Raw genomic sequence first — 27,088 nt, forward strand, 5'->3', positions numbered from 1 at the left:
AACTACACATTCGCTACATATTAACTACATTTGATGTAATTACCAAAGCGACACCTGAAGGGGAAATCTGTACGTCTCAAATAGTTTGTGGGTATATTTACGGTATATTTGGAAATGACACCGTATATTTTGGTATATTTCTGAGGGTCAGTCACACTGATCTCGGGCCCGTGGATAAAAAAACCGAATTTTTGGCTTAAAAAACAACAACAAACAAACAACAATCACCTAATCCACGATGAGTTCGGGTCAGGTGCGTACTCCCGTCTCGCAGATAATCAACAACAAAGCTGACCAGGATGCCGAGGAGGAGCCAAAGAAAAAGTCCCGCGAGGATTGGCGCAAGGCCAAGGAGTTGGAGGAGGCGAGAAAAGCGGGTACAGCACCAGCCGCCGTCGATGAGGAGGGTCGCGACATCAATCCGCACATTCCGCAGTACATATCCAATGCTCCCTGGTACTATGGCACCCAGGGGCCCACACTGAAACATCAGCGACCACAGCACGAGGATGAGCAGGGCCAGCTGGACAAGCGGGCTCCGAAGGGCCTGGACACCACCAGAATTGTGACCAAGTTCCGGAAGGGCGCCTGCGAGAACTGCGGCGCCATGACGCACAAGAAGAAGGATTGCCTGGAGCGGCCGCGCAAGGTGCAGGCGAGGTATGCAGAGTCGATTGTGGTGCACGACGAGCACATCGTGAGCGAAGCCTCCATCAACTATGATGAGAAACGCGATCGCTGGAGCTCCTACGATCCGGCCAATCATCGGGAGATTGTCGAAGAGTACGAAAAAGTGGAGGAAGCCAAGCGGCAGCTAAAAGCTGAAAAGCTTAAAAACGGTAAGGCAATCATTTACTTACTTTTATCGATAGCTTCTAACATTCAATCCATCCTAATCAGACCCCGATGCGGAGATCTCTGACGAGGAGGGCAACGAGGACAAATACGTCGACGAAGTGGACATGCCGGGCACAAAAGTGGACTCCAAACAGCGGATTACTGTGCGAAATTTGCGTATTCGCGAGGATACAGCTAAATATCTGAGGAATTTGGATCCAAACTCCGCCTACTATGACCCCAAGACCCGCTCTATGCGTGACAATCCGAATCCTGCAACGCCTGCGGAGGAGTAAGTGCTGCAAGAACACCTGACCAGACGATCAATTAGACTCTAATATATTCTCCATTTCCAGAGCTGAGTTTGCCGGCGAGAACTTTGTGCGCTTCTCTGGCGACACGACAGCCCAAGCCACCGCTCAACTGTTCGCCTGGGAGGCCCATGGCAAGGGAGTGGATGTCCATCTGCTGGCCGAGCCCACAAAGCTGGAGCTACTCCAAAAGGAATACGAACAGAAGAAAGAACAGTTCAAGTCAAGTGTAAGTCCTGCCATTTTATATGTCTATTTATATATCTTCATCACAGCAGACGGTTTGCTCCCTCTTTGCTTGCAGACAAAAACTCATATTGTGGAGAAATATGGTGGCGAAGAGCATCTGAAAGTGCCGCCCAAGTCGCTGCTGCTTGCCCAGACCGAGGAGTACATTGAGTACTCGCGCAGTGGCAAGGTCATCAAGGGCGTAGAGAAGCCCAAGGCGCGCAGTATCTACGAGGAGGACGTGTACATCAACAATCACACCACAGTGTGGGGCAGCTTTTGGAATGCCGGCCGCTGGGGCTACAAGTGTTGCAAGTCCTTCATCAAGAACTCCTACTGCGTGGGCATGCAGGAACCGGAAGGCTATTCAGACCATCAGCAGCAGTCAAATAGCTCCGTATCAGCAGTGCCTCCGGAAACATCCGCTGATAACGAGACCAGAGTCCAAGAGGAACCCTCAGAGAAGGTCGCCTCCGAGGCGGACTCTGCGCCCAGTTCAGAATCATCCACAGAGGAGGAAGAGCCAGAGGTTCATGAGAAGAAAAAGTCGAAAAAGAAGTCCAAGAAGCGGGAAAAGAGAAGGAAGGCCAAGGAGCAGCGCAAACGCAAGGAGACGAAAGAAATGGAAGCCAAGGAGAAGGCGTTGACGACAGAGAAGAACATCCAAGAGGACCTGGACGATCGCAAGCGACCATACAACAGCATGTACGATGTGAAGGCGCCCACCGAGGACGAGATTGAGGAATGGAAAAGGAAGCGACCACGCGCTGAAGATCCCATGGCGCAATTTCTATAAACTTGTAAATAAAATAAAAGTACCATACAAATTTCAACAAAATGGAATAGATACTATTAGAATAAACTTTAATCTTAAACGATCGCATACTGCTCGTAAAGTAGTTCCCTGATCTTGTAATATTCCTCCGATAAGCAGCCCTCCATTGCCACTTTGCCGGCATCAACGCGTCGCAGCGCCAAGGTGCCATTGGTGCACCAGAGGACACCGCCTGAAAACTCCGAGTTGATGTTGTTTCGCAGGAGAATCTGCTTGAAATCCGAAAGCTTCAACTCGTTGATGAGCACTGAATTGTGGACGGGAATCTCGTCCTCCTCGAGTGTCTCCAGTGTGAGAGTTTTCCCCTCCTGCATGGCGGCATCCTGCTCGACCGTCACATCCATGGCTGTGGGGGGAGCATCGATGGCTTTCAGACGCATGCCCAGACGGCCATCGACCCAGGCCACCTCTGCATCCTTGCCCTTCTGGAACTGCAGCTGAGAGACTAGACCCTCGGTCAGACGCACTTGGTAGATGTGAATCTCTGTGGTCACATCGATGATCTCGCCCTTTTGCGGCGTGAACACGCGTGCGCCCACATTCTGCTCGCAGTGTTTGGCCACCACCTGGGTGCCCTCTTCCGTCCCATGGACAACGATGACGCGACGCGGTCGAAGTTGCGAGAGAATTTTCAGCATGGACTCCCCGTCCGAGCGGCCCTCGAAGTCGATCCTCTGGATTTGTGCATTCACTTCGATCGTTTTGCGTTGGTTAATCAGTTTAGTGGGCTTCTCCAGCAGCTGGACGTCGGTGTCCATGGCACCATTGGCCTGCTGTTCAATGCCTATGCCAGGCTCCTCTTTCTTCACATTTTCCTTGTTCTGCTCCTCGGGTGGGAATTCGGTGTTGTTCATATCCGCAATGCGATAATCATCCAGATTGATGATCTCGCCGTACTCATCGTACTTGATCTTCTCCTCGTGGTAGGGGAACATCACATGGTGACGTTTGTTCGATTTAAAGAAGCCGGAATGATGACGCCCCTCTGGACGAACGACAATATCGTGTTTGCCCGTGATGACGCTCATCTCGATGTCATCTTCGGACTCGGAGCTGCTCTCCTCCTCCGGCTCTGGCTTGGCAATCAGCGGGTTAATCTTCTCACCTTGTGTGCGCAGATACTCTTCAAGTTCGGCGCCTTCCAGTTCGACGCGCCTCCGTACGTCCAACTCGATTTGCCGGCCCGGGGCATAGTTCTCCACCAGCTCCATGGCTAAGGTGCCGGGAGATGTGCGGGTGGTCAGAATAATGCTATTGTTGGCATTGCTGGCCCACTGAATAAAGAGATCCCGTGTGAAACCGCTCTCCAGGTCCGGCGTGCTGGCCAGCACCACCTTCGGGCCGGCTGGCAGTTTGTACACGTCCGCCAGGGTGTGGCACAGTTGAATGTGCTTGAACTGGAAGGGATTGTTGCGGGCTCCCTCGAAGGCTTTGGTCAGCTTGTCGCTCATCCACTCGATCTGTGACTTGGCGAACTCCACCACGTTGTAGCTGACGTTGTTCAGCAAGGCCAGCGAGTAGGCCATCAGGCCCGACTCCTTGTTTTTCCACAGCTGATCCAACATGTGGGCCAGCTCCAGCATCCGACCCGCCGTGTCTGCCGCTATGAGCACATTGCCATTGTTTCTCACGGTCTGCAGGATGTTCGTCATTAGCTTCTCATCGCGGGCACGCCTACGCGCCTGCTGGTATTGTGCATTGTAGGCGTCGGTAATGAGCAGCGACGGTCGCTGCAGGCGGTCAAGCTCGCAGCCACTCAGATGGCGCTCCTTCTTGTGGTTGAAGTCGGTGGCATAGACAATGTCCTCCTCGCCGACCTTCACTATCTTCCAAATGGTGCCGCCAATCATATGTCCAGCATTCAGAGGCGTTATGGATATGCCATAGCCTTTTCCCTTTAACGAAACCGTTTGGTTGTACTTGAGCTGGGTGATCTTCTCGAAGGCGGTGTCCACATCATCCAGGGAGAACAGATCAAAGTCGCCCATGTTGAAGTGAGACATGTACAGATCGTACATGAACATCTGACCCATCTTGAATACTGGTATCGTGGCGTAAATGGGACAATTAAGGCCCAGCTTTCCCACCAGATACGGCAGGGCGCCCAGATGATATGCATCTGGGTGGGAGAGCAGTACAGCATCTAGTGTGTGCACTTGCCTGGAATGAATGTTCAGAATGTTTTGTTTATTTATTGTCGTCTCTCCTCCACACACGCACACACCTTTTGAGTTCCTTTATGAAATTGGCATCGAATTTCTCGTCCCATCCGCAGTCTAACAGAATTCGCACATCGTCAATCTGGAGTATGTAGCATGGCGGCGACTCATCCATTGCCCCGGATATCGTGTGCAGCTTGATAATTGAAGTCATTTTATGGAACTAAACTAATAAACAATTGTTGAATCTATTTTGGCTCGAAAAACGCATCAGCCGGTCTAGGGCTGCACAAGAAAGTCCGAGAGCGTTGCCGGAGAGCTGGAATATGAACCATCTTTTGTAGTTCACGAATAACTAGTTCTTTGTTATTATGGCCATGTGACACTAGACTTTGCCGACAGACTTAGACAGAGATAGCGTTACAGTGTGAGCGAGTGAAATATATGAAAGCCTGGCGTTTCGTCTCTTATGCTATCTCTGTCTTGCAGTGTAGATTGGACTTGGAGTAATAAAGAATACCTAAAAGAGTTTTCTGTCTACTGTCCCACTTTATGGTCAGAAGTCTAATAAATACATCCCAATGTGAATGTGTCTTATCAGTTTTAAGAACTTCAGCACCTTATCTGTTTATTGATTTTGTAATTGGCAATCGTTTTATCTCAAGTGGTATATCAAATAGTGCATCAGCTCATCGTCTGAAAGCCGGGAGGCGGCTACGACCAAAAAAAGAGCTAGTTTGGATTTCTAGCCAGACTTTTTGCAGAGCAGCCACAAAGATTATCTATTGTTATGCAATTTTAACTTGAGGCTAATAAAGAATACATAAAAGTGTTGTCGGTTTACTGTCCCACTTCATGGTCGGATGTCCAATTACTCCATCCCAATGTGAATGTATCTTATCAGTTTTAAGAAATTAAGCGCCTTATCTGTTTATTGAGTTTGGAATTGGCAATCGTTTTATCTCAAGTATTTTCACTTAACGATAAATCTGATTATGGAGACATCCTATACAACAACAAAAGCATGGTTTTATTATTTCAGTGGCTTTGCAGCCCTGGCCTTGTCTGCATAACCAGCAGTGCTGTCGATTACGCCTTTTTCCCGCAGATCTGGCTTTTTTTTTAGTAGTAGAAAAATGTGGTCGGTTCATCATTGCTTTGCTTCTCTCTCCTTTAGTTGTGTTCACTTTTTCTAAGCGACGATTGCGTGCGGATGAAAAGATAAAATAAACAAGTAAGGCAAAGTTTACGAATACGAATCAGAAGCTAGCCCCACAGAGCTGGATGAGCTAATGAAAATCATATAAAATACATATTAAATACACAAATACATATTAAATTAAAAATTGTTAACGCCATTATTTACGTTTTTTTTGTTTGTATGAAAATGTTCAGCTTTTTTTCGTTTTCTTCAAGTTACAAACAGCTTTTTTTCTGATAAAAACTTGTCAGCACTGATAACCAGCTATATATATTCGATTTCTTAAGAATTCAACGGATATGTGTTACTGTTTTGTGGGAGTTCGCGTCCAGATCCCGCTCCAACATAATGTTTGTACGGATCCCGTATCGCCTCCACATTTATGACTTGCTGAAGACCATTGGAATCGTTACGCTCATCGTGTACTTGGCGCTGCCTTTCCGCTTTGCGTCCCACTACGACTACATCGATGGCGCCCACATAGAGGGTGCGCTGCTCCCGCAGGTCACGCTAAATGTCTCCCTGCAGCAAACATTCGAATGTAGCTACACGGACATCATTGCTAACAACAGATTTGTGTACAGCAGTGCCTACTACCACGAGACCGTCCACCATGCGGAGGAGATCTGGCCAGGAGGGGAATTCAGGCCGGAGCAGTGTCAGGCTCGGTACAGCACCGCCATTATTGTGCCCTATCGCCAGCGGGAGGAGCAGCTGCGCGCCTTCCTCACCTACATGCACAACTATCTGCGCCAGCAACTGATCCATTATCGAATTTTTCTGGTCGAGCAGTACGACCAAAAGCCATTCAACCGAGCCATGCTCCTCAACATCGGGGCCAAGGTGGCGGCCGAGTACGGTTTTCCGTGCCTCATCCTGCATGACGTGGACCTCATGCCGCTCAACTCGGGGCAGATGTATGCCTGTGTGGAGACGCCTCGACACATGTGCCCGGCGTTGGACCACTGGCGCTTCCACCTGCCTTACCAAGGCCTGTTTGGCGGTGTGGTGGCCATAACTACCTTGCAGTTTAAACAGATAAATGGAATGTCCAATGTCTACCATGGCTGGGGCGGTGAAGACGACGATCTCTATGTGCGTATAATGGACGAGGGAATTGGTATCTGCCGCTTTGCTCCGGAGTACAGCGAGTACACGATGTTGAAGCACAAACCGGAGAATCCCAATGAGCATCGTCGGGCACTCCTTCAAGCCGCTAAATTGCGCCGATTCATGGATGGACTTAGCTCGCTGGTCTACAAGGAGGTGGAACGACGGATGCACAGTCTGTTTACGCACATTCTGGTAGAGACCTGAGCTACGACTCAGTATTGTTAATTAGCTTTTAGCTTTTAACTAATTGTTAGGGGACTAGGACTAGAACGAAATAGGGGATTCATGGTGGATGGATACCCACCCAAAAGGGGGCTTGTTAGTTAGTCGCACTGTTTTAGTGCCTGGCATTTAGAATTGTTTTAGATCTGGGATGCATATAGTTTAGCAAGAGATTAGCTACTTTGATCGTGATATCTCCTCTCATTAGGCTAAGTCGGAAATCAAAGCTGTTATGGAAGTAGTAGTACAAAGTGGAAATCTTTAAATAAGACTATATCGAATAATCATGATTAAGCACGCTCTGCATCTGCCAATAATACATAAATCAATAAATATGAAAGTGATTTCTTTACTTTTGGAGGATCGGATTTAATCCGACAGCTGAATTCTGGGAACAGGTGCAACACAGCTAACGAAACTTGGAAAAATGTAACTCTATATCGTATTTAGATTCGGTAGAAAAATTATTGTAATAATTCAAGTGAAATCTAACCAGGATGTATTTCCTTTTCCTTATAAGTCTCAGTAGCCCATACAAAATTCGAATTCATTCGTGTGTTTATTCCGTTGTTAATTTTTAATTTTCTACTTATGTTTATATGTACGGACCTTTTATAAGTTTGACATCATGGTGATCACATTGAGAAGGGCATTTAAGAACGTTACGATTATAGCGCTGGTCATCTTATATCTGCCCGGATTGTCGCCTAGAACGACATTCCCCTTCACGAAATTCTCGTAAGTTGTACATTTGTAAGATATAGATCGGAATTACTTCATATATGTCTTGTATATGCGAAGGATAACCAAACCAAAAAAACTGGAAGGTGCTCTAGAGCCAAACCATCGCCTGGATGGAGCTGAACGTCTCCTAGAGGGTCGCGTTTTTGGCCCCGAGTGTCTCATAGCGAAAAGTAATGAAATCTACACAGGTCTGCGGGGCGGAAATTTAGCCAGGATAATATTGGATGGAAGTAAAGATGGACAAATTGCGTATTTTGCAAAGACTGGGCGGGCCTGTGGTAGGCAAAGCAGCAATAAAAGAGATCTCCATTATAGGGATTTCCTCTCTTTCAGATGATATCTTCCAGTTTTCTCTCTGCGGACTACTTTTGGGCCTGGCTTTTGACTCACAAGGAAACAATCTGATTGTGGCTGATGGCTTCTTAGGCATATGGGAAGTGGATCTGGACACGAACAATAAGTCATTGCTGGTGTCGACACAGCAGGAGCTGCCAGGTCAGACTGTGAATCGCCCAGGCAAGCTCTTCAACGGTGTGGCAGTCAGTAGTCAAGGGAACATCTACTGGACCGACTCCATGTCGGACGACCTGCTGTATGCTGTCGTTGCCAATCCCTCGGGCCGGTGAGTGCATGTGGAAGGAAGAGCTAACTCAGTCAACAGCTATTGATGGTCTTCTCTTTCAGCCTTTTCAGATATAATCGAGCCAACAATGTAATCGAGGTTCTTTTGGATGGGCTATTTTTGGCGAATGGTGTGGCCCTGAGCCCTGATGAGGACTTTATTGTCGTGGCCGAGACAGCGGCCATGCGCCTGACCAAGTTTTACCTCAAAGGACCCAAGGCTGGTCAGAGCGAGATATTTGTGGATGGTCTGCCCGGTTTGCCGGATAACCTGACCCCCGATGCCGAGGGCATATGGGTGCCATTGGTCATTAGTGTAGACAACCGGAAGCCAAATTTATTTGCCATTTTGGCCCCTTATCCGCTGTTACGCAACTGTATAGCCCGATTGCTGGCCATGCTGCTTTTTCCCTTGCGCTTCGTTAACAGTTTATACTCCAATAAGGTTTACCCTGTGGCTTTTCGTTTCTTCATCAAGTATATTCAGATGCACAGCGCCAGACGAACAACTGTGGTGCGCGTGGACTGGAATGGCAAGATAGTGGACTCGTTACACGGCTTCGATTCGACTGCTTCTGGAATTTCTCATGTCTTGGAACTCGATGAGTACTTGTACTTGGGATCGAGCTTTAATAATTATCTGCTACGTATAAAGAATCCGTATGAGAAAAACAAAACTTTTGGTGCCAATTGGTGGTGGTAAAAATGATTGCCTAATAATTGATACTCTTTACATTAAAGGGGAAAGAAAAGTACAAATCGAATTCTGTTGAATTGATATATTATATTTTGTAAAATATAGTTAAGGAGCAATTGCACAATGCACCGGGGGGACAAGTACATGGATAGTTGGTTGGCTTTTTGTCTAGCTAACAATAATAATACGTACACTATAATTAATGCTACATGCATTCGTTTCACATTTGATATTGGTTGCGTTGCGGAATGTGTCAACGAACAGGGGACCGGACCAATAGGACCTGACCTGCGTTAAAATCTACATAATACATATAAGTTAAAACGTTCCAAACAGACACTAACACTCACACTCACACGGACCCACACATGAGACACATTCGTACAGGTAAATTGCTGTATATTAGATATATGGAATTGGTTAATTTGGCTACGACTGTGTCTAGTTCAAAAAGTTAAGTATATCCTGCTGGGAGAGTGCATTGATGTTCTGGTTATCAGTTCCCTGCATCACCGTCTGCGTCTGCGGCACGAGTGTTTGTGGTGGCGCCATGGCCTTGTTCATGCCCAGACTCTGCTGCTGTTGCTGCTGCTGAATGCTGTTCAAGCTGTAGCCCGTTGGATAGATATAGTTCACTTGTGACTGCTGCAGCGTGTACATATTGGCACCGTTCGTATTGTTTGGCTTGGGGGCACCACCGCTGCTATTGCCACTACCACTGCCACTTCCAAAGGGATCCAGGTCATCCAGCGATGAGAAGTTATTGTTGCTGGCCTGCGGTGATGCGAGCTGATGGTTCATCACCAGCGGATTGGCACTGTGCCAGCCATTGTTAGGACTGGGAGCTGGTGCCAGACTGCTCAGGTTGCTCTGCATCAGCGAGGACAGAATGTCAGGCTTAGAGGATCCTGCTGCTGTTGCTACTCCTTTGGGTGCTGTGGATGCTGCGGGCAGTGCGGGGGCCACGGCTGGTATGGTCATTGTGTTGTGCGATATTCTGGAATAGCAAAGGGGGTTCTTGAGTTTGCACTGCTTCATTCTGGTCTGCTGAATCCTACTTGAGCTGTTCTCTGGTCTTCATGGGCGCTAAGGTACTGGCAGCTGGGAGGCCTTGTGGCTGACCCACTGTAAAGCCGGAGAACATGTCATCGTTGTTCTTGTTGCCATTGCTGGCGCTAGGGGAAATTGTGCTGCTCTCGAGTTCGTTAGCCAATATCTCGGAAGCATCTTTGGGTCTGTAAATCATAATAATGAATCTCAATAAAAGCATTCGAAAGAAAGAGCTCTGGTCTCGGGTCTTACTTATTGTCTCGCTGGATGGTGGAAAGTTGCTGTAACTTTTCGCGCTGTTCTTGCTCCACACGGCCCAACATCTCCTTGATCAATGCTATTATAGTATTGAATTGAGCAATGGTGAGGCCATTCTCCACGCTGAGAGGCACTAGAAATGGCACGCACTTGTGTGCCATGACATCCTTGGTTATTCCCAGCTTCGTGTTGGTCATGGCAATTTTATAAATTCCTTAGGAAACGACGGAGAAAGTAAGTTATGGGAACATGTTTGGGGTCTTCACTGGACTCTCACCTATGATGCCCATGATAATGGCCGGCTCGCGGCTTTGTATTTGCTGCAGGAAAGGCAAAATCTCATCCAGCACCAACCACTTGTCGAGGTTCTCCAGCAGCTTTCCTATGGATATCAGACAGTTGACCTTTATCGAGACATTGCTGCTCAGCAGGCAAAGCTTCTTGATGCGCGGAAGCACCGAGTTCTTCATGGCATTGTAGTCGATCAGCGTGGAGAATGTGGGCAAGACGGCCAGACAGAGTTCCTGGATCTGCGGCATGTCGCACTCCAAAGATCGATACAGCAGCGGCAGAACACTTTGCTTCACTTCTTCTGCGGGTGTGAGTTTCAGCAGGAGATCCATTTTCTGCATGAATATCAGCAGAATCTGTATGGGATCTGTCAGCTTGAAGATGGGCTTCAGGTGCGGCAGTATGTGGTCGCAGTACTCCCGCTGGCTGCTCATCTCGGCTATCAGGAGGACATTGGGCAGCACAAACGGAATCATTGGCGAGTTGACAAATTCCTTGACCAGATATGGCAGAATTGAGTGGAGATTCACGCGGTGCGGCAGCGTCGGAATGATTTGCGGCAGACCCTTGTAGAACTTGGACTTTTGCAGATTGTCCCACTGGTAGAGCGAGTCCAGATAACTGAGCGTCTTCACGCCTACATCCTGGAAGTATACGATTTGCTTCAGCTCGTGCAGTTTGGGCCGCAAACTGGCGCTGGGATGCAGCAGCGCTTTCAGACTCTCCGTCAGCTCATTGGGAATTGTGTTCATGGCTGGATATTTGCGCTGGTTCAATTCGTTGCAGTATCTCCTGAAGCCACTGTAGTCGCTGCCGAACATTTTCAAAGGCTTGCCCGCGTAAATGGTAAAGATGAGCACGCCTGAAAGGAATCAAAGAGATTAAAGCAATGCCATAGCGATCATTCAGTGAACAAACCCAAGGAAAAGAGATCACTGTCCGGGGTGTTCACACTGTTAAGGGCCAGCTCTGGCGCCGTATACTCCAGACTCGGCTGCGCCAAAACATGCATCGATGTGGTGTACTCCCGGCAAGGCCAATGTGGTGTGCCATCCGTTGCCGGCTGATTGGCTATGCAAAAATCGAAGCCAAACAACTTCCAGCTGCGATTCTTGTTGATCACAATCGTCTCGGCGCTGATGTTGCGGTGAACAATTTTGGCGTCGTTGTGTAGGAACTGCAGGCCGTCGAAAAGCTGCAGCAGACCGTGTCTAATTTCCACATCGTACAGCTTCTTCTCGGAGCGCACGGAATCGCCGACGACATTCGACAGGGACGCGAAAACCGGCTCCGTGGCAAAAGCCAGCGAGTCGCGACTCTCCTCGAGCGGGTGCTGCACGGTCAGCACATGCGGATGTCGGATTTTGGTCAGCTGCTGCACGCCTCGTCGCAGTGTCTCCAACATAGTCTCTCTGTCGTCCTTGGACCAGCGTTCCAGGACCTTCTTCTCGAAGACAAAAACGGACACTTCCTGCTTTGTGCTCTTCTTGTAGCCATTGTAGACCTTCCACATGAGCCCTGTGTGCGTGTAGGATATGATATAAGCCACAATATGTTGACGTTACTTCCCCACACCCCATCCACATCCACATCTACTCACCCACTCCCGCCGTGCACACCTGTTCCAGGACCTCGTATTCCCTTGTTACGTTGTTGCCGGGCAGCACACCCGACAGGGTGGACACCGTGTGTACTGCTGTCGAGTAGAATTTGTTTATCATGTCCATCCTGCCTATATTATTTGCAGCAACAACGGGTCCGAAGTTATTGTTTTTGCAAAATTCTTTTTGTTAGTAATCAATAAATGTATCGGATCTATCGATTATATGCACGAACTTAGCCCACTTAATCCCCCTCTATTTAAGCAGGTAAGCAACTTGAGTTAAGCCGCAGAAAACAATACTGTTTGAAAATTTCCTCTTTACGTTAAAAAATCACACGATATCCTAACACGAGCTGCGCTAAAATTCTTTAAGATTCATTGTTTTCGTGGAGAGTGATTTAGCACCCATTTGTCAACAATGGGTTAAACTTCTCTGTACATGATCGGAAATCATGTACCTTGATTTTGATATTCCTTAAGGACTATTAACTAGCGAAAACCCGTAGCCCTAAACACAGAATTGTATCCGATAGATGAATCAATTTTAAAATCTTCTTTTTCTTGGATTGTGTCTAAAATAAGTTTTAAGCAACAAAGGTCAACAATAAAACTGATCTCGATAACTATTCTGTAAGAAGAAAATGGGCTGCAAAATAATGTTGAAATAGCTTGAAAACAGAGACTGACTAGTTTCTGCATTCATTTAGACGCTTTAATAAAGATTTCCTTAATTATACAAGACATGCTGCTCGTTTCTGGGCGTTTCTAACGTACAGTGCTTATCGACAAAGTGCCACAACTATCGATAGTTTCATTATGTCATCGATAGCTATCGAAGAAAATACCTAAATATAATCCGATAAATACTATCAAATACCGTTTCGATAAAAATACCAACAGCTTAGTGTTGTACAATGCGGAACTTTTTAAGTGCGCATTCAAATTAGCCGTTGGTTGTACAACGCCGAATCGAGGCTGTTTTTGCTTTTTTCCTCCAAACGGAACTTGAATTTTAAATCTCTGTAATTGGCAATTATTTGTCTATAGCCTGCACCTATTGATACGGCGTCTTTGTTGACAAGGTGAGCTGCTGGTGGTCGCAGATCAGGCCTCCCAGAAATTTGTTTAATAACATAATTTGTATTCCTTTCATTGTTTTTCTGTTTCCATTAAGAGGAATGTTTAGCTCCAGCAAATACTTCAGGCATGACAGAGTCTGATTTTGGTTATATGCTCTGCTCTATAAATAGTATGGTATTGAATAGTATGGTAAATTATTAGCTATAATCAAGATAAGTTAATGTGGAAAACGCGCTACTAAATTGTTTTATTAATGTCTAAAAAGGCCACGTTATATTCTTTCACAGATCCTCCACGAAGGTAAAGTACACATTTGTGGCAGCCTGCGGCTTTTTGTTGAACACCCAGTCGATGAGTAGCAGATAATCGCCCGTTGGTATAGGGGTTGGCAGCTTTTCAGACCTCAAATAGAAGTCTTTCACCCGCTGTAGGCCCTGAAAAAAGAAACTTGTACAGTTCCCTAACGAAATACAATACCTTTATGACCCACCACATAAGGACACGTATGATTGATCGTCGAGAACTCCTTGAACAGTTCCCAAACTATGCGAATCAATGCACTGTTGCGCCTTCTAATAAACTGGCAGCCATCGAAGTTGACTTTGTACAGCCAGGGCTTGTACCCGTTGGCCCGCTTCATTAGCTGGGCTTTGACAAACACATTGTGGACCGGATGGTGCAGCATGGCATCCACATTGAAGCTAACCTTGTTCCGACTAACGGCCCTCAAGCGGCAAACATTGAACTCCACCCAGGATTTGTTGTACGATTCGCAGACGGCATTCGTCATCTTGAATATAACAGCGCCCTGAAATGATTCAGATTCAAAATATTACTAATTCCTCGCTCTTCAAATTCAATTTAATACACTTTGATAATGCTCCAAGAGCAGCAGCAGGAGAAAAATAGTCAGCACTCTCTTCATGCCGGCGGAACGGTGTACTATGTGGTATGTTTAATACGGTCTCCACGCTTTTGTTTGCCCTATATCATCATTTGGATATACACATATGTATATTTATAGACTTTTATCCATTAGCGGGTGATCAATCAATTTTATTCTCGTTAGCTGACCATTCTGATACCCTTTAGTTTCAGCCGTCCAGAAAACGCTCAATGCACACATGTATACTCGTATTTATTCTAGTTTATTTTAAGCTCAACCTCGGACAATGTTAAACAATTCATTTAATCTATTAACTATTCAACACTCCTAGTAGATCACAACAATATGGCGCCATAATTTATACGTACCTTGACTAAGTATTTCCACCTGATCTTTGCGGCCGTCATCGCTTAATTATTATTTAAAAGCTTCTGCATTTTAGTCACAGTGCGTTAACTTGGCTTTTACGAGGGTGTCCGGGCAGGGGCTCGGGCAGATCTGTCTGTAATTTGGCATTGATCAGATCAGGGAAAGAGTTTTCCCTAAGCCATTACTTGCGAATCTCAGGGCTCATCTCTTGGCTAATTGTTGCGAAGTGTTCCTCCTTTGATTCTCAAAACTTATGCAATTCATAAATTATTACGCAAAGCAAAAACAAACACCATTAGGCAGCAGTCGGCAAAAGTCGGAAGTCAAGTTTTAGAGACAAAGTTCAGGGGATTTGGTGGATCTATTTGGTATATTCTCAGTTTAGTCATTGATTTTTTAAAAGTAATTAAGCAGAAATTGTGGATTCGGCACGGGGTAAGGTGGAGATATAAACCATATGTACATTCATATGTGCATGTAGGGGTTACAATATTTTGCAGTAATAATTCATGAGTAAAGTTGAATGTCATGTTGTGTAGTGACAAAGGTCAAGTGATTTGGCGGTTGTGTTTGAGCCATTTCCAGTATCAGTTAGTCAGATTGATCTCTAAACTGTCTGACTAACTGGCTAAACATTTCCATGTTTTCATTAATGGCTCGTTGCACTGTCAACACCTGTCAACAACAACAACGTCAACAGAGCGGCATGTCCGTGTCTGCGTCGGGGCCGTGTCGACGTCAGCCATTTGGCCTGCCACTGCCACTGTCGCTGCCACAGACAGAATCACAGTGAGGGGCCAGACCCAGAGCCAGAGGCGGAGCCACTTGAGATGCATTTGCTTATCCCCACAGCAAAATTAATAGATTTTATACTTTTTGCTCTGGCACACACACACGAAACCCAATCAATAAAGCACTCGGAATGCATTTAGCTGAATCGCTTTGGCGACTGGAACTGCTGGGGACTTTATCGCTATCCCGGCCAGCAGCCCGGCTCTGCCCCAACGAAATCCCAGTCCCCGTACGTACCCCTCCATGAAGATGTTGCTCTATGCAATTCGGTGAGTTGTTGTTTGCACGATTTGTTGCCGTGGCCGACCGTCTTTGAACCCGCTCTGAATTTCAATGGGCTCCGCTCCGTTCATCCATGTCGGTGTGTTTCAGCCACTCCACTCCACCGCACACACAAACACACACACACACACACACACACACACACACACACTTTCCTTTCCAACCAATGTGCTGGTAATTTTTGCGTTCTATCGTGACTGATATTTTTAAAAGGAGGGGGACTACCGGGATACCGGGAGCTCGCGTTCAGCCATAAAATAAATCAAGGAGCCTGACACACAAGAGTCAATACTAAATCACGCCAGGAACGGCAAATTACCCACAACTAGCCGGTAGTGTACATAGTCCTCTCATCGCTCCGAAATCTCCGATAATTATGCAGTGACGAGCGAATTTCGCGTCGACGCGACTTGAGTCGGTGCCCCACCCGGCTCCCTCCCAACTCACGAAATTTGCCTTGGCAATTACCTTTCGGATTTGCAGCTTCTAGACATTGACTTTGATTTCTTTTGGTTGGCACTTTTGTTACTCGTGTACTTGTTTGTTGTTGATTTGTCAGAATTGGGTGCGAATATGGTCAAAAAACCGGAATGACTTGGCAAGTTGCTTTGGCCATTATCACGATGAAGCTGGGCAATTCTGTGGTTGCAACCATTTAGATGGATTTGATATTTGCCGTTGGATTTAGTTCTTAAGCGAAGGTGGAATGACAAGGTCAACTTTCGCTGAAACTTTTTATGACACAATGTTATTGGATGCTCAAAAACTGGTTTTTGTTTATTACATTATTTATTATTATTTGCATCATGTCTTGGGAGAATGTCAATTCATTTGAATATTGAATAATTGCTTTTAATACCAAATTCAAGAAAAAGTTTCAGATCACATTCTCTTGAGTGAGGAATGCATTTAAGAATAAGCAATGCCCTGAAAGGTAATAAAGGAGTATGATTGACATCCAGAACTACCCAATTAAGATTGGAATGATCTAGAAGAAACCAATTTACATATCGAATTTCGACATATGATGACGAGAGTATTTTATTTCGTACTTTGAACTCACAAAATACTTGTTGTACGTAGTAAGAACCCCAATACTTCATTATGCCCCTCACAAAGCCAATGATAAGTGAATCATGTTGAACGAGTGTTTTGCCAAGTGGTGTCTGGAGGAGAGCTGAACAAGATCGGATCGGCTACAGAAGTGTGCACTTGAGTACCTTTTGATGGGGCCATAATTAATATGCACTGATGGACTCGCAAATATTTTTTATTTTCTCTTACTTTATATTTGTCGTTAATGGGCCTTTTGTTTCAAACATCGTTTATTACGTAGATTTCGTGTGTTTTGGCTTTTTGGCTTTTGCGTTTGGCACTGGCTTTGTTCGCTGTGAGAAGATACAATGCCAAGATATAGATGGACGGCTACAAAACACGCTGGGAATTACGTGATTGATGGCGGACCTGTGATACAAGTACAAAACAGAAACAACAACAACAACAACAACATTTAGAACCGAACAAGTGAATACCCACTGTAGAATGCTTATGCATTGATATATTATAAGCAGACGCATACGTAGATACGTATATACAAAATCAGTGAAATCTTGTCGCGTCTAAAAAGGAAAATCACACAGCAAATGCAAAATTTATGAGCGAACTACGTCGAACGACGTCTCCGGGCGAACGGTGCAGGCATACCAAGTAGGATTGGGCCTGAACGGATGTGGATTGCACTGGCGATGACTCAATTTAAGGTCCGTGTAGGTTCAGCTCCTCCTTTCCGCACAGGCCACACAGATCAAATGTGAGCAGGTCTGGGCTTGGGTTGGGGTTGAAGTTCTGAAGTTGAAGTTCAAGTTGAGCAGGATAAGCAGTTCATAAATTTTCCATAGCTAATTCTACCCTGTAATGGTGGGACAGAAGGGTGTATTTGTGAAGTAATGTGTAAGATAAAGAAATAAGTGATTCTATCCAGATCCAGTATCCATCCAAGAGTATGTCCATACAGCTATAGTATGTACAATTTGTTGGAGATTTTCTAGACATGTATATATATGTGTGTGGTAGAGTATCTTAATGCCCATACTACTTTACGATAATGAATAAAAACAATGAGTTTTTCTTTGGCAGCATCCCTTTTCCTTTCATGTAAAGAGTTTAGATAAATTTTCCTTATTTTTCTGGTATCCTTTATCAAATATTCTGGGATACTCTGTATTCCAACCCAACCCAGACCCCCAATACGACTTTTACTGCCGCTGTCGATATTTCTGCTGCTGCTGCTGCGCGCTCTCGCTGGCCGCCTACTAAAAACGCTGCGCTTGCGCTGCAGTCAACGCTGACGGCGCTGCTGCGACTGTGGAGCCACCGACTGTGGAGCGAACCGCCTAACCGCCGAACCGCCGTCATCATCGGGCGTCATCAGGTGTTGTGGTTTTTGCAAGCCGCGCTCGAGCTGAGTCTGCTTTCGTCTGCCTAGGAGCGCGGTTCTGGAACGCGTAACGTCGATCGTCGCTCGTCGCTCGTACTCTCAGTCGTACTCCTCTCGTTGTCTGGAAAATTCCTAGTTGGTTTTTCAAACTCGGGACCCCACTTGGATCGGTTCGGATCAGTGCGCGCGCGCTCACCCCTTTAGTACGACTCAAGCTCTCCAACCAGTTTTGAAAATTTTTTGGCATTGCCTGCCGCAATTTTGGAATCGCGTTTTTTCGATACTACTTAGAGATTGTGCAACATTGCGTGCGGCAAGAGCGTAAAAACCGTTTGACAAAGTTTCGAAAGTGAACAGACCCAAAATTTCCAAAACAAAAAACATTGTTTGTATCCATTACCCCCCCCGCCGCACATAAATACGGAAACCGAAACACGAGAGGAAGATTCCTAGTGGCAGATTAACGAAGCCTACAATTTGTTTAGCCTTTGTCGAAATCCATTCCGTCGGTGGGCGTGGGATCTCGACGGCAGCGAGCGAGTAAATCGGTGAGTCTTGAATTACCTGGGATTGGATTATACCAATCTGCTCTCGTACTCGTATTCGTACTCGTATGACAAATGCTATTACTATTACTATTACGTACGACAACGGCTTTCTAAAAAATACCCAAAAACGAGTTGAATTCGCTCTGGCAAGGAGAGACCAACAACACCAACGCCAACGCCAACAGCTACACACAGCACTCGTACAGCCCCAAAAATATGTGTGAAATTTCATTGAATTTCCCAAATTTTATACACAAACACCGCAATTGGGAAATACTCGAAACTCATTGTTTCGCCTATGCAACGAGAGTTTCGGCTACAAAGAATCGATAATCACACACGGTCTCGAGTATTACACTATTTTGTTTATGCGAAACGAGTTTCAATGAGCCCAACCCACAGAAACGCGATTGGGTTGGATGAAGGCACCAATTTCTGGGTCATACGAACTGCTTATTCGGATCAATATCTAAATGATCGGGTGGCGGTGTGGGTATTGGAAGAAATAAGATCAAACTACAAATTGGTGGGTTTTTCAGTGGTTTAATTGAAATTTGTCACGCTTCAGACTGTTGTTTAATATTTGTAATAATTCTTTACATTAAAAACGTTTAAAGCGAGAAATCATGGGGGTACTCCATTTTCTGGTTCAATTTTGATTTATACTTGTACAGCTTTAAATACATTTAAATGTAGAGCAAACACAGACACTGCTTTCGAATTTAAATATATAATTTACAGAGATTCAATCAATTAATTGAAAAAAGGTAAAATAAAAACGATACAAATTTACATTTATTTTAAAAAGGATCATATTACTGAGTATTGCAAGAGCTATTTTCAGGTGAAATATATACCTCCTATAGCACTTAGCACTTCAGTATGGAAAGTTTTGATAAATTCTGGAATCTGAAATGTGAAACAATCGGCAATCAACCGCTCGAACCTTCCAGCAATTAGTTTATAAATTCTAAACTTGGCACGGAAAAAAACTCACTTGTCATTCAGTGGCATTCAGACAGTACGTATACGTAGTCCCTCGCTGACAACTCTTTAATTATTGCATATGAAATCCCTGCTAAATTTCATGTCATAGCAATTCAATTAATTCGCAATTTATCAAAATATAGCACTCGCACCACACCAGCACCAGCCGTGCCAGCGCCACCCGTGCCGTGGCTGTGATTTTGGATTGTCAGTGTGGAGGCTATTCGGATATTCGGATATTCGGGCAGTCCAGCATCCAACATATTTCATTTGTCCACCACAAACAACCGAACTCGGATCTGGGGGCCGCGAGGCGTCAAGCGAAAAATAATCGATGATGTGCCTGGGCACAATGCAAACATTGAATCAAAGTCAAATAGCATTAAACTTTTTGAACTGTGGGGAGCGGAAAGAAGGAAAAAATGAAATAATAATAAAAGTTTGCTCTCTCCTTGGAAGAGGCGTGAAAAACACACACACAAAAAATGAGGGGGAGTTCCCCTCACAGGAGGATTCGTTGGGGATTGGGACATTGCAGTTTTTTGGTCCCCTTTTCTCCATTTTTTTTTTTGGTTCTTTTTAGGAATGAGCGCAACGTAGCGCAAATATTTGACAAATCCCGCGAAAAGTCTGCTTATGTTGTCACCTCGGTGGCATCCTCTCTGTGCTCTTCCAGGGATGTTGCAGGGGCACTCTGCCACCGGCACTGGCACTGGCACTGGCCCAGCGCCAGTCATACTGATTAGGATTTTCCGGAAGCTTTTGGCTGCCGGCGACAGTTGCGTTGCACCGTGGAGAACTTTAAGTGCTCGACAATGTACCGTGCCATGCGGGCCATTTGCATGCGAAAATCAAAAACTAAATTTGCATTCACATATCGAGGTGTAGTATATATTTCGCACCTTACCCTACACTCGTACCCGTATCCCTTCTGTGTCTCCTGCGCATTGCAGTTTTCATTTCGTTTGTTGTTTATGCAATTTGCGAGCTACGCGGCGAATGCCAAAGAAAACCAATGCCCAGACGCTCTGCTAACGAGTGCAGGCGCGTGTCTGTATCTTGTGGATGCGCCTCACCTGAGCACCGTCGATCCATACGAACGTAAATGCGCCAATTTGTATGCAAGCAGCATTAATCGGGTAATCCGGCAGCGATGCATTGCACTCGAGAGTCGAAGGCGGGAGACGGTAGCACAGCCAGAGCCAGGCCCAGACCCAGACCCAGCGTCAGAGAAGGAACCCACCCCAGAGCCAGGCCAGAGCCGGGCCAGAGTCGGGCCAAAAGTTACGTGAGATGTGGAATTGTATGAAATTGATTTGCAATCGATAAATGCGCGAATATTGCCATGCAGCTTCGACTTGGCCAGTGCCAAAGCAGCTCTTGGCCACTTTTCATTTGCCATTTGCCTCCTTCTTACGGGTGCACAAAACATGCTTGTATTGTATATTGTATTTGGTATGCGATGCCTCGAGACCTAAGCAATGAGCTATGCATAAATATCTCTATTTTCTTGGCCCTGAATCTGCCTGAGAACATCTTAATTCAAAAGTGGTTGGCGGCTAAAGAATTGGCTTGTGAATCGAGCTGTAATTATGCTCATAAGATTGTCTGTACATCCAAGGGAATTTATATATGATAAATACTCTGATAAAATAAACAAATTATAAGCTAACGGCTGACAAAAATGGACCAAAATTGTTAGGCAATCCCATATTTTTCATTTAATTTTTGTAATTATATTTTGGGAGAGTAATTCTGATGTGTTTCATATGACTCTTATTAAATATTCAACTGCTGCTGTGCGATATAATTTCAAAATTCCAGCTACATATTTGAGAGGCTCTTTAGACAGACGGACAGACATTTGATCTAAATTGAATTGATTTAATTATGGGTTAACAGAAACAGATAAATGTGATTCCAGTTCTAAAAAAAAGAAAAATATAAATATATGTATATGTATGTATATTGCACGTAAAGTGTTTTCCAATTTGTTTCTTCCAACTTTATTTCATTCGATGTAAATCGATGCACTTACTACACATTTTTTTTCTTTTGAATGCAATTGTGTGCAAGTATATATGTGTGTGTGTGTGTGTTCGTGCCCGCTTTGTGCTGCAAAAATTGAAAAATCAAACACAAGGAAAACCACTCGAGATTTAGCAGCAACAGCCAGAGCCACAACCAGAGCCACAACCAGAGCCAGAGCCAGCAGTAGCCATAGCCACTGACAAGGTCAGCACTTTGGCTTTTATTTGGGGTCTGGCGGTTGTCGCATTCTAAGCAAATCGCTGGATCGTTCAGAGTGCTACGGCATCGTTGAGCGAACGAACGTGAAACGTTGGCTGAATTGTCGAATCGTGGCCCGGCCGTAATATTAATCTTAGTTGGCTGAAACCTGGCTGGCTTCTTGTTAGATGTGGCGTTGTTTTTGCGGTTGCAACTTTGGCAGTAACAAGTGTTTAATTGCAATAAATGCACCTGAATGCCTTGACTGTGTGTGCCTCGTCTCTGAGCTTGAGCTTGGGCCTGGCTCCGGGTCTGGGTTTGGGTTTGGGTTTGGGCTTGGGTCTTGGGCAAGTCATTCTGGTTCTGCCACTGACTTCTGAATGAAGAGCCAGCAACAGAGCCAGAACCAGCTGGTCACTTCTTGGCCATTGCCAAGCGAAAGGTTAAAGCCATTCGACTGGCCAGACGTGGGGTAAACGGCGCACGTAATATTGCCAACGTTTTCGCTTTTCTTTGCGGCTATTTCGGTTCGCTTTTGGCCTAATGTTTGTCAACGTTTCGGCCCAATTAAGGCCGGCCTGCACACTTAGACATTAACTCGGGCCCTGTACATCCTGCAACGGCTTTTTAATTATGCATGTCGCTATGAAACCATCATTGACGGCTAAAGGTTTGCCAAGCCAAAAGGTTTGCCCTGCCATCACAGCCAACTGGGTCATTACCATGGTCTGGCCCGGCTTTGATCTCCGGCCAAGTGCTGCTGGTCCGGTAAGCCGCCAACGCCAACGCCAACGCCGACGCCGCACAGATGTGGCCGTAAAAGACTTACTTGAACAGGTTATAAAGCAAGTGAATTGTCTTGAATGTAATGTGCCATAAAGACATAAATTAGAGTTTGGCCAAGACCAAGCGCAGACGAGGTGGCCTAGACCGGGCAGATGCCCGGCTCTTGTTTAGGGGGGTTACATTATGGAGTGGCACTTAACCTTCAATCAGGCAGAAGGTCTGCACTCTGGGATATTTAAGGGGGAGACGGGGAGATTGGAACTACTTTTGACTTAAGGAAGTGTGCGAGAGAGAATCTTGAGGGATCAGCCAGAACCCGTGTTCAATTGCATTGAAAAACATATCAATTAGGAAATCTCTGGCAATACGTGTTCACTAATTTCATTAGATCTCGAAATAAATCGACTCATTGAGACCTAAGTTCTGTAGTTGCGTTTCCTCCTTAACTTTCGGCAAGTCATTTACAAGCCAAGCGGCCATGCACATGGAACAATGATTTGCATGATTTGGCAGGCAATAAACTGTAAGATGTGGCATTCAATTTCAATCGGAAGTCACGCATGCCACACAGCCACAGACACAGTACAGCAGTCGGTGCCTCAAGTTGCTTGCAACTTCCTAAAGCGATCATGCGGAACCGCCTGCCACTTGCCTACTCCTCGCCTCCCACCGAATGAGTCACTGAATGGAGAGTCGATTCGATTCGATTCGATTCGACTCGGAGTCAGAGTGCGTGAAAATGAGTAATAAAGGAAACATTGCCACAAATTGATGCACTACGCGGTGCTACCTTTAATTAAATTATTAATTATGTACCTTAATGAATGCATAATTGAATAATAAACTACGTGCACACGCCTCCGCATATCGCCCTGCCCCAGTGGGGCAACTACGTGGAATGGAGTGGGAGTGCCACAATTGTTCTACTGCTGTGGAATTATTCGGTTCTTTTTTTAAATTTTTTTTTGCTGTTAACTGTTAACCTTTTAACTTTTGTTCAGGCCGGACCGGACAGGACTGGACCAATGCGATCCCGAACCGATTCGAGCCGAAGCGAACCGATGTTTCGCGTAGTAAACATAAGTTGGGGCTCATTAAGTAATCACATGGAATATTCCCGCAGCCAATTAAACCAGAAAGCCGCAACGTTGGCAGCCAGCAGATGGATGAACAGGAAGGGCAGACAGGCACAGGGACATGGACAGGGACGGGCATGCATCCACACTGAGATGGATAGACAACATCGCTCAGTGGAGGATACAGATACTCGCACATACACATGTGCATGTGCATATTCGTAGAGATACGGTTACAGTAACAGATACAGATGCATACAGACGCCCAGATACAATTAAATTCGATTCAGGAAGCATTTATGCAGTTTGCATATGTTGTACATACATACGACTCGGTTTGCTTTTGGCCAGTGAAAGGCACTATACACACACACACAGACACACACACCACAGACACAGACACATACACACACCCCACATATCATGGAATGGAAAAAACCTATAAAACTGCAACCGAATCTTCTTTGATGGGAAATTGTTTAAATGCATCGAAAATAAATAAAAGGAATTTCTTTGAAAGTTTAACTGATGCCAGGGATTACTACTTTGACTGAACTTTGAACCTACTCAACCAGTGAGGGGATCTGCGCTGGCATTAAGCTTACACTGCGAATATTCATACATATAAATTATAAATGTATAAATGTGAACAGGCATGCAATGGTATTCCGTTCTTTATACCATTTTTTTATTGAAAGTAAAACAATTTAAGCCCTAAGTTCATTCTGCTCACGTATTAGGCTTACGATAGGGAACTTCATGATGAGATGTCCATCTAATCGGTATACTACTTGCAAAACAAATCAGATCATGTTTATTTTGTTCACTTATAACTATAGATCTAACTAGAGGAGAGGTTCTTCGGGCCAACCCCCGGCTCACTCGCTAAGCTCGGTCGCGTCGACATGACTAAAATATCGGACAGCGACCAAAAACTTTCTCTATGTTATATAGAGATACAGATAAACTTTGGGACTTTGAAATAAGACTTCTACAGATCAAACATCTGTTCTAAAATGACCTTTATAGAGCCATCTAATAGAAGATTACGTGACCTACTTGCCAACACTATTATCAACAGTATTGAATAAATTTTCTTGTGTCGAGTGTTCCCAGTAAAATATCAAGGAAATGGAATATCTAAATACCACCAAATCATACAAATATCAAATAAATGGGGCTGCTCGCTCTCCGAATATCTGTCATTAAACCCGTTTCGTCAAATATCAGTCCATTATTGTACATACAAATATCAAGTCGGAGAGAAGCCTAAATCCTTTGTTGTTGCCGTCGCCAATGCTAATGTTGTGCATTTGTAATGAGGCAGCATTAGAGCAATCAGCTGGTGTTGGTTGCGTTGGATACCTGTTCCTGTGGCCTGGTGCCTGGTGCCTAGTGCCCCACTGGGGCTGGAGCTGGAGCTGCTCCTTACACCCCCTTTCTGGTGGTTGCACCACACTAGGCAATGCTGTAAAAACAATTTACAGACAGTTTTCAGTGTTTCAATCAAACAGGTTTGACATAATTTCAGCCTCTGCAGCAGCAGCAGCCCCACGAAAATGTTGCCAATCGGACAATCACAGGGGTAGAGGCAGACGGACAGGCGCGTCATGCGGGGACGGGTTTTCCAGACGTTGATAAACTGGCCAGCCGATCCAATCCGTTCCCGTGAGCTGTCCAGAGTGCAATCCGTTCCACACGCAGTTCCAGTTGCAGTTGCACGAGTGCAATGCTGTGCGGTGGCTAGAGTCTGGCTATTTAGCCTGGCGGGCATAAGCTATTTGTATCTCACAGATACTCGTGCACAGATACACGGCTTACGAAGCATTTTACATTGCTGCCTTACTTCGTGGGGGATTTTCGGTTTGTTTGCACAACTCATACGACAGTCGCCAGTAGAGTACCCGCCTGCCACCCCCTGCCACCCCCTGCCACCCCGTGACAACCCCCATGCCATATGCTGCACGCACTGGCCACCATTGACCGCTGTCTCACATTCGTACATACATACATATCTCTTCCCAAATTCCAAACCCGGCTAAGCGCGTTTCGTGTGCGCATTTTGGCCACACTGACCAAAACACTAACTGGCCGGCAGAACAGGTAAAGGGGTAGGGGTTACTGCGGCAGCTCTTGATACTAACTATAAGCCAACAAGCCGCTACCAACTTCCCGCTCATAAACGAACCAATGGGAAGGGGACAGTGGTTAGGGTTTCATATGAAAAGGCGGTCCGAGTATGGTCGGAACCTGAATTCAAGCTCACTTCCTGTATTCAACAATGATATTGAATTTCTCTAGCAGTTGCCAGCCTTGACTTTACTTACTCTTAACCTAAAGTCAGGGTTACTTTCAATTACTTCAATTATGGAGAAGGCAACAAGTAAACACAAAAATTACTGCGTCAATGAAGGAGTTCTCTGACATCCTTTAACCTCAGTTGGAATTCAAGATATCTTTTGAGCTTAACCCTTTCCTTAACCGACAATCAACAGTGACAGCCTCAATTGGTCTTCGGTAATGAGAGCCTTTTCTTTCATTAGCCAGAGGGGACCTCTGATCCCACTTTCCATCCGATCTCTTACCACTGTGTGCCAACATCTCCTTGGCTGGTTAGCCACACACATTTGCGTGCTTCTTTTGTGCTTTGGTAATTTGCTTTAAATATTTGTTTAAAATATCATAACGCACGTACGCTGGCAAGTTGTACGTGGTATCTAACAGATAGATGTGAAAATAAAAGTTGTTTGTACTGCCACGAGGTGTGGTGGCGGTCTTGGGCCCCGGCCCCGGATTCGGCCCCCAAGAAAAGATTCTCATGGCAACAACCAAAAGTACGGAAGGGAAATACGCGTAGAGAAATTGCGCCCAGAATGGGATGCTCATGGGTTGAGGCGGGGGCGGTGGCGGTGGCGGCGACGGTTGCGTACTACCTAACGGGTTCCGCATACGTGCCACTGCCGATCGAGCCATCTATCCACCGATCAGACACTGAATATCATTCGGTATTCGAATCGATTCAAGTCGATTCACTTTGGGTGACATTGTTATGCATTACGCACCCTGTGTGCCAAGACGAGAGACGTGTGTGCGAGTTTTGTTCCTGTGCCGCGGTTACCAATTGCGACCCAGTCCCAGTTTCGAAATCTTCCAACATTTTCGACACTCTACGTGACAGCATTCGCGGGCGACCTTTCGTCGAAAATCGAATAAAACTTGATCGAAATGGAAATGGGTTTAGAAAGCCACACAGCCCCCTGCTATGGAATTAAGTGTTTAATTTTCTATATGCCCCTGCTAATTTCCTACATTTAACACTGGCTTATTGCCATTCGGTGCATGACCCTAGACACCGCTTGGTCTTGACGTAAGCCGTTCGAACCGTATACTTATTGGGGAATTCTTGACTATTGATTAGTCAACCGGTTGAGCGATTTGCTTGCAAA

General features: G+C 45.5%; 7 protein-coding genes and 1 long non-coding RNA gene across 9 annotated transcripts in view; 4 read left to right on the plus strand and 4 right to left on the minus strand.

Moving 5' to 3' along the window:
* The first annotated feature begins 129 nt into the window (after window positions 1–129).
* Window positions 130–2,255, plus strand: Slu7 (Pre-mRNA-splicing factor Slu7). Its single transcript, XM_001358632.4, has 4 exons — window positions 130–839; window positions 901–1,129; window positions 1,194–1,377; window positions 1,453–2,255. Exons 1-4 carry the CDS (start codon window positions 239–241, stop codon window positions 2,170–2,172), a joined length of 1,734 nt encoding a protein of 577 aa, XP_001358669.3. The 5' UTR covers window positions 130–238; the 3' UTR covers window positions 2,173–2,255.
* On the minus strand, window positions 2,145–4,679 carry Cpsf100 (cleavage and polyadenylation specificity factor subunit 2). Its single transcript, XM_033385983.1, has 2 exons — window positions 4,436–4,679; window positions 2,145–4,371 (listed from the first exon to the last, which is right to left on the minus strand). Exons 1-2 carry the CDS (start codon window positions 4,582–4,584, stop codon window positions 2,247–2,249), a joined length of 2,274 nt encoding a protein of 757 aa, XP_033241874.1. The 5' UTR covers window positions 4,585–4,679; the 3' UTR covers window positions 2,145–2,246.
* Window positions 4,680–5,585: 906 nt separating this feature from the next.
* Window positions 5,586–9,094, plus strand: Ssl2 (Strictosidine synthase-like 2). Of its 2 annotated transcripts, XM_015181841.2 has the most exons (5): window positions 5,586–5,604; window positions 7,526–7,644; window positions 7,708–7,928; window positions 7,984–8,272; window positions 8,335–9,094. In XM_015181841.2, exons 2-5 carry the CDS (start codon window positions 7,535–7,537, stop codon window positions 8,972–8,974), a joined length of 1,260 nt encoding a protein of 419 aa, XP_015037327.2. In that variant the 5' UTR covers window positions 5,586–5,604; window positions 7,526–7,534; the 3' UTR covers window positions 8,975–9,094. The 2 variants fall into 2 exon arrangements, with proteins under 2 accessions (XP_015037327.2, XP_002137431.2); XM_002137395.3 differs by lacking the exon at window positions 5,586–5,604 and having other exon boundaries at window positions 7,400–7,644.
* Window positions 5,794–7,258, plus strand: beta4GalNAcTB (beta1,4-N-acetylgalactosaminyltransferase B). Its single transcript, XM_001358633.4, has one exon. The coding sequence runs from the start codon at window positions 5,920–5,922 to the stop codon at window positions 6,886–6,888; it is 969 nt and encodes a 322-aa protein (XP_001358670.1). The 5' UTR covers window positions 5,794–5,919; the 3' UTR covers window positions 6,889–7,258.
* On the minus strand, window positions 9,036–12,388 carry LOC4801604 (SCY1-like protein 2). The gene is made up of 6 exons (XM_001358634.4): window positions 12,168–12,388; window positions 11,486–12,085; window positions 10,554–11,429; window positions 10,271–10,490; window positions 10,027–10,203; window positions 9,036–9,965 (listed from the first exon to the last, which is right to left on the minus strand). Exons 1-6 carry the CDS (start codon window positions 12,292–12,294, stop codon window positions 9,410–9,412), a joined length of 2,556 nt encoding a protein of 851 aa, XP_001358671.2. The 5' UTR covers window positions 12,295–12,388; the 3' UTR covers window positions 9,036–9,409.
* A 1,088-nt stretch (window positions 12,389–13,476) lies between these two features.
* On the minus strand, window positions 13,477–14,218 carry LOC4801605 (uncharacterized). The gene is made up of 3 exons (XM_001358635.4): window positions 14,119–14,218; window positions 13,741–14,058; window positions 13,477–13,684 (listed from the first exon to the last, which is right to left on the minus strand). Exons 1-3 carry the CDS (start codon window positions 14,173–14,175, stop codon window positions 13,532–13,534), a joined length of 528 nt encoding a protein of 175 aa, XP_001358672.2. The 5' UTR covers window positions 14,176–14,218; the 3' UTR covers window positions 13,477–13,531.
* Window positions 14,219–16,512: 2,294 nt separating this feature from the next.
* Window positions 16,513–17,954, minus strand: LOC117185067 (uncharacterized). Its single transcript, XR_004470572.1, has 3 exons — window positions 17,116–17,954; window positions 16,864–17,043; window positions 16,513–16,799 (listed from the first exon to the last, which is right to left on the minus strand). It is a non-coding gene; the product is annotated as an uncharacterized lncRNA (long non-coding RNA).
* A 55-nt stretch (window positions 17,955–18,009) lies between these two features.
* The window catches only part of wat (waterproof), a 30,584-nt gene continuing 21,505 nt past the window's right edge, over window positions 18,010–27,088 (plus strand). Inside the window, exon 1 of the mRNA XM_001358636.3 lies at window positions 18,010–18,564. The gene's annotated coding sequence lies outside the window, so the exon portion shown is untranslated. The remainder of the gene's footprint in view (window positions 18,565–27,088) is intronic.

The sequence above is a fragment of the Drosophila pseudoobscura genome, chromosome 2 (assembly GCF_009870125.1).
Source record: "Drosophila pseudoobscura strain MV-25-SWS-2005 chromosome 2, UCI_Dpse_MV25, whole genome shotgun sequence".
Taxonomy (NCBI): domain Eukaryota; kingdom Metazoa; phylum Arthropoda; class Insecta; order Diptera; family Drosophilidae; genus Drosophila; species Drosophila pseudoobscura.

What these genes read in the sequence shown, in the direction of transcription:
- Slu7 (XM_001358632.4), top strand. Translation starts at nt 239, where the DNA reads ATGAGTTCGGGTCAGGTGCGTACTCCCGTCTCGCAGATAATCAACAAC. An exon ending in AGCTGAAAAGCTTAAAAACG is followed by an intron (nt 840 to 900) that starts GTAAGGCAATCA and finishes CATCCTAATCAG; the next exon opens with ACCCCGATGCGGAGATCTCT. An exon ending in CCTGCAACGCCTGCGGAGGA is followed by an intron (nt 1,130 to 1,193) that starts GTAAGTGCTGCA and finishes CTCCATTTCCAG; the next exon opens with AGCTGAGTTTGCCGGCGAGA.
- Cpsf100 (XM_033385983.1), bottom strand. Translation starts at nt 4,584, where the DNA reads ATGACTTCAATTATCAAGCTGCACACGATATCCGGGGCAATGGATGAG. An exon ending in TTCATAAAGGAACTCAAAAG is followed by an intron (nt 4,372 to 4,435) that starts GTGTGTGCGTGT and finishes CATTCATTCCAG; the next exon opens with GCAAGTGCACACACTAGATG.
- beta4GalNAcTB (XM_001358633.4), top strand. Translation starts at nt 5,920, where the DNA reads ATGTTTGTACGGATCCCGTATCGCCTCCACATTTATGACTTGCTGAAG.
- Ssl2 (XM_015181841.2), top strand. Translation starts at nt 7,535, where the DNA reads ATGGTGATCACATTGAGAAGGGCATTTAAGAACGTTACGATTATAGCG. An exon ending in AAAGACTGGGCGGGCCTGTG is followed by an intron (nt 7,929 to 7,983) that starts GTAGGCAAAGCA and finishes CCTCTCTTTCAG; the next exon opens with ATGATATCTTCCAGTTTTCT. An exon ending in GTTGCCAATCCCTCGGGCCG is followed by an intron (nt 8,273 to 8,334) that starts GTGAGTGCATGT and finishes CTTCTCTTTCAG; the next exon opens with CCTTTTCAGATATAATCGAG.
- LOC4801604 (XM_001358634.4), bottom strand. Translation starts at nt 12,294, where the DNA reads ATGGACATGATAAACAAATTCTACTCGACAGCAGTACACACGGTGTCC. An exon ending in CAGTGATCTCTTTTCCTTGG is followed by an intron (nt 11,430 to 11,485) that starts GTTTGTTCACTG and finishes GATTCCTTTCAG; the next exon opens with GCGTGCTCATCTTTACCATT. An exon ending in ACCATCCAGCGAGACAATAA is followed by an intron (nt 10,204 to 10,270) that starts GTAAGACCCGAG and finishes TATGATTTACAG; the next exon opens with ACCCAAAGATGCTTCCGAGA.
- LOC4801605 (XM_001358635.4), bottom strand. Translation starts at nt 14,175, where the DNA reads ATGAAGAGAGTGCTGACTATTTTTCTCCTGCTGCTGCTCTTGGAGCAT. An exon ending in TCTTGGAGCATTATCAAAGT is followed by an intron (nt 14,059 to 14,118) that starts GTATTAAATTGA and finishes GAATCATTTCAG; the next exon opens with GGCGCTGTTATATTCAAGAT. An exon ending in ATCATACGTGTCCTTATGTG is followed by an intron (nt 13,685 to 13,740) that starts GTGGGTCATAAA and finishes TTCTTTTTTCAG; the next exon opens with GGCCTACAGCGGGTGAAAGA.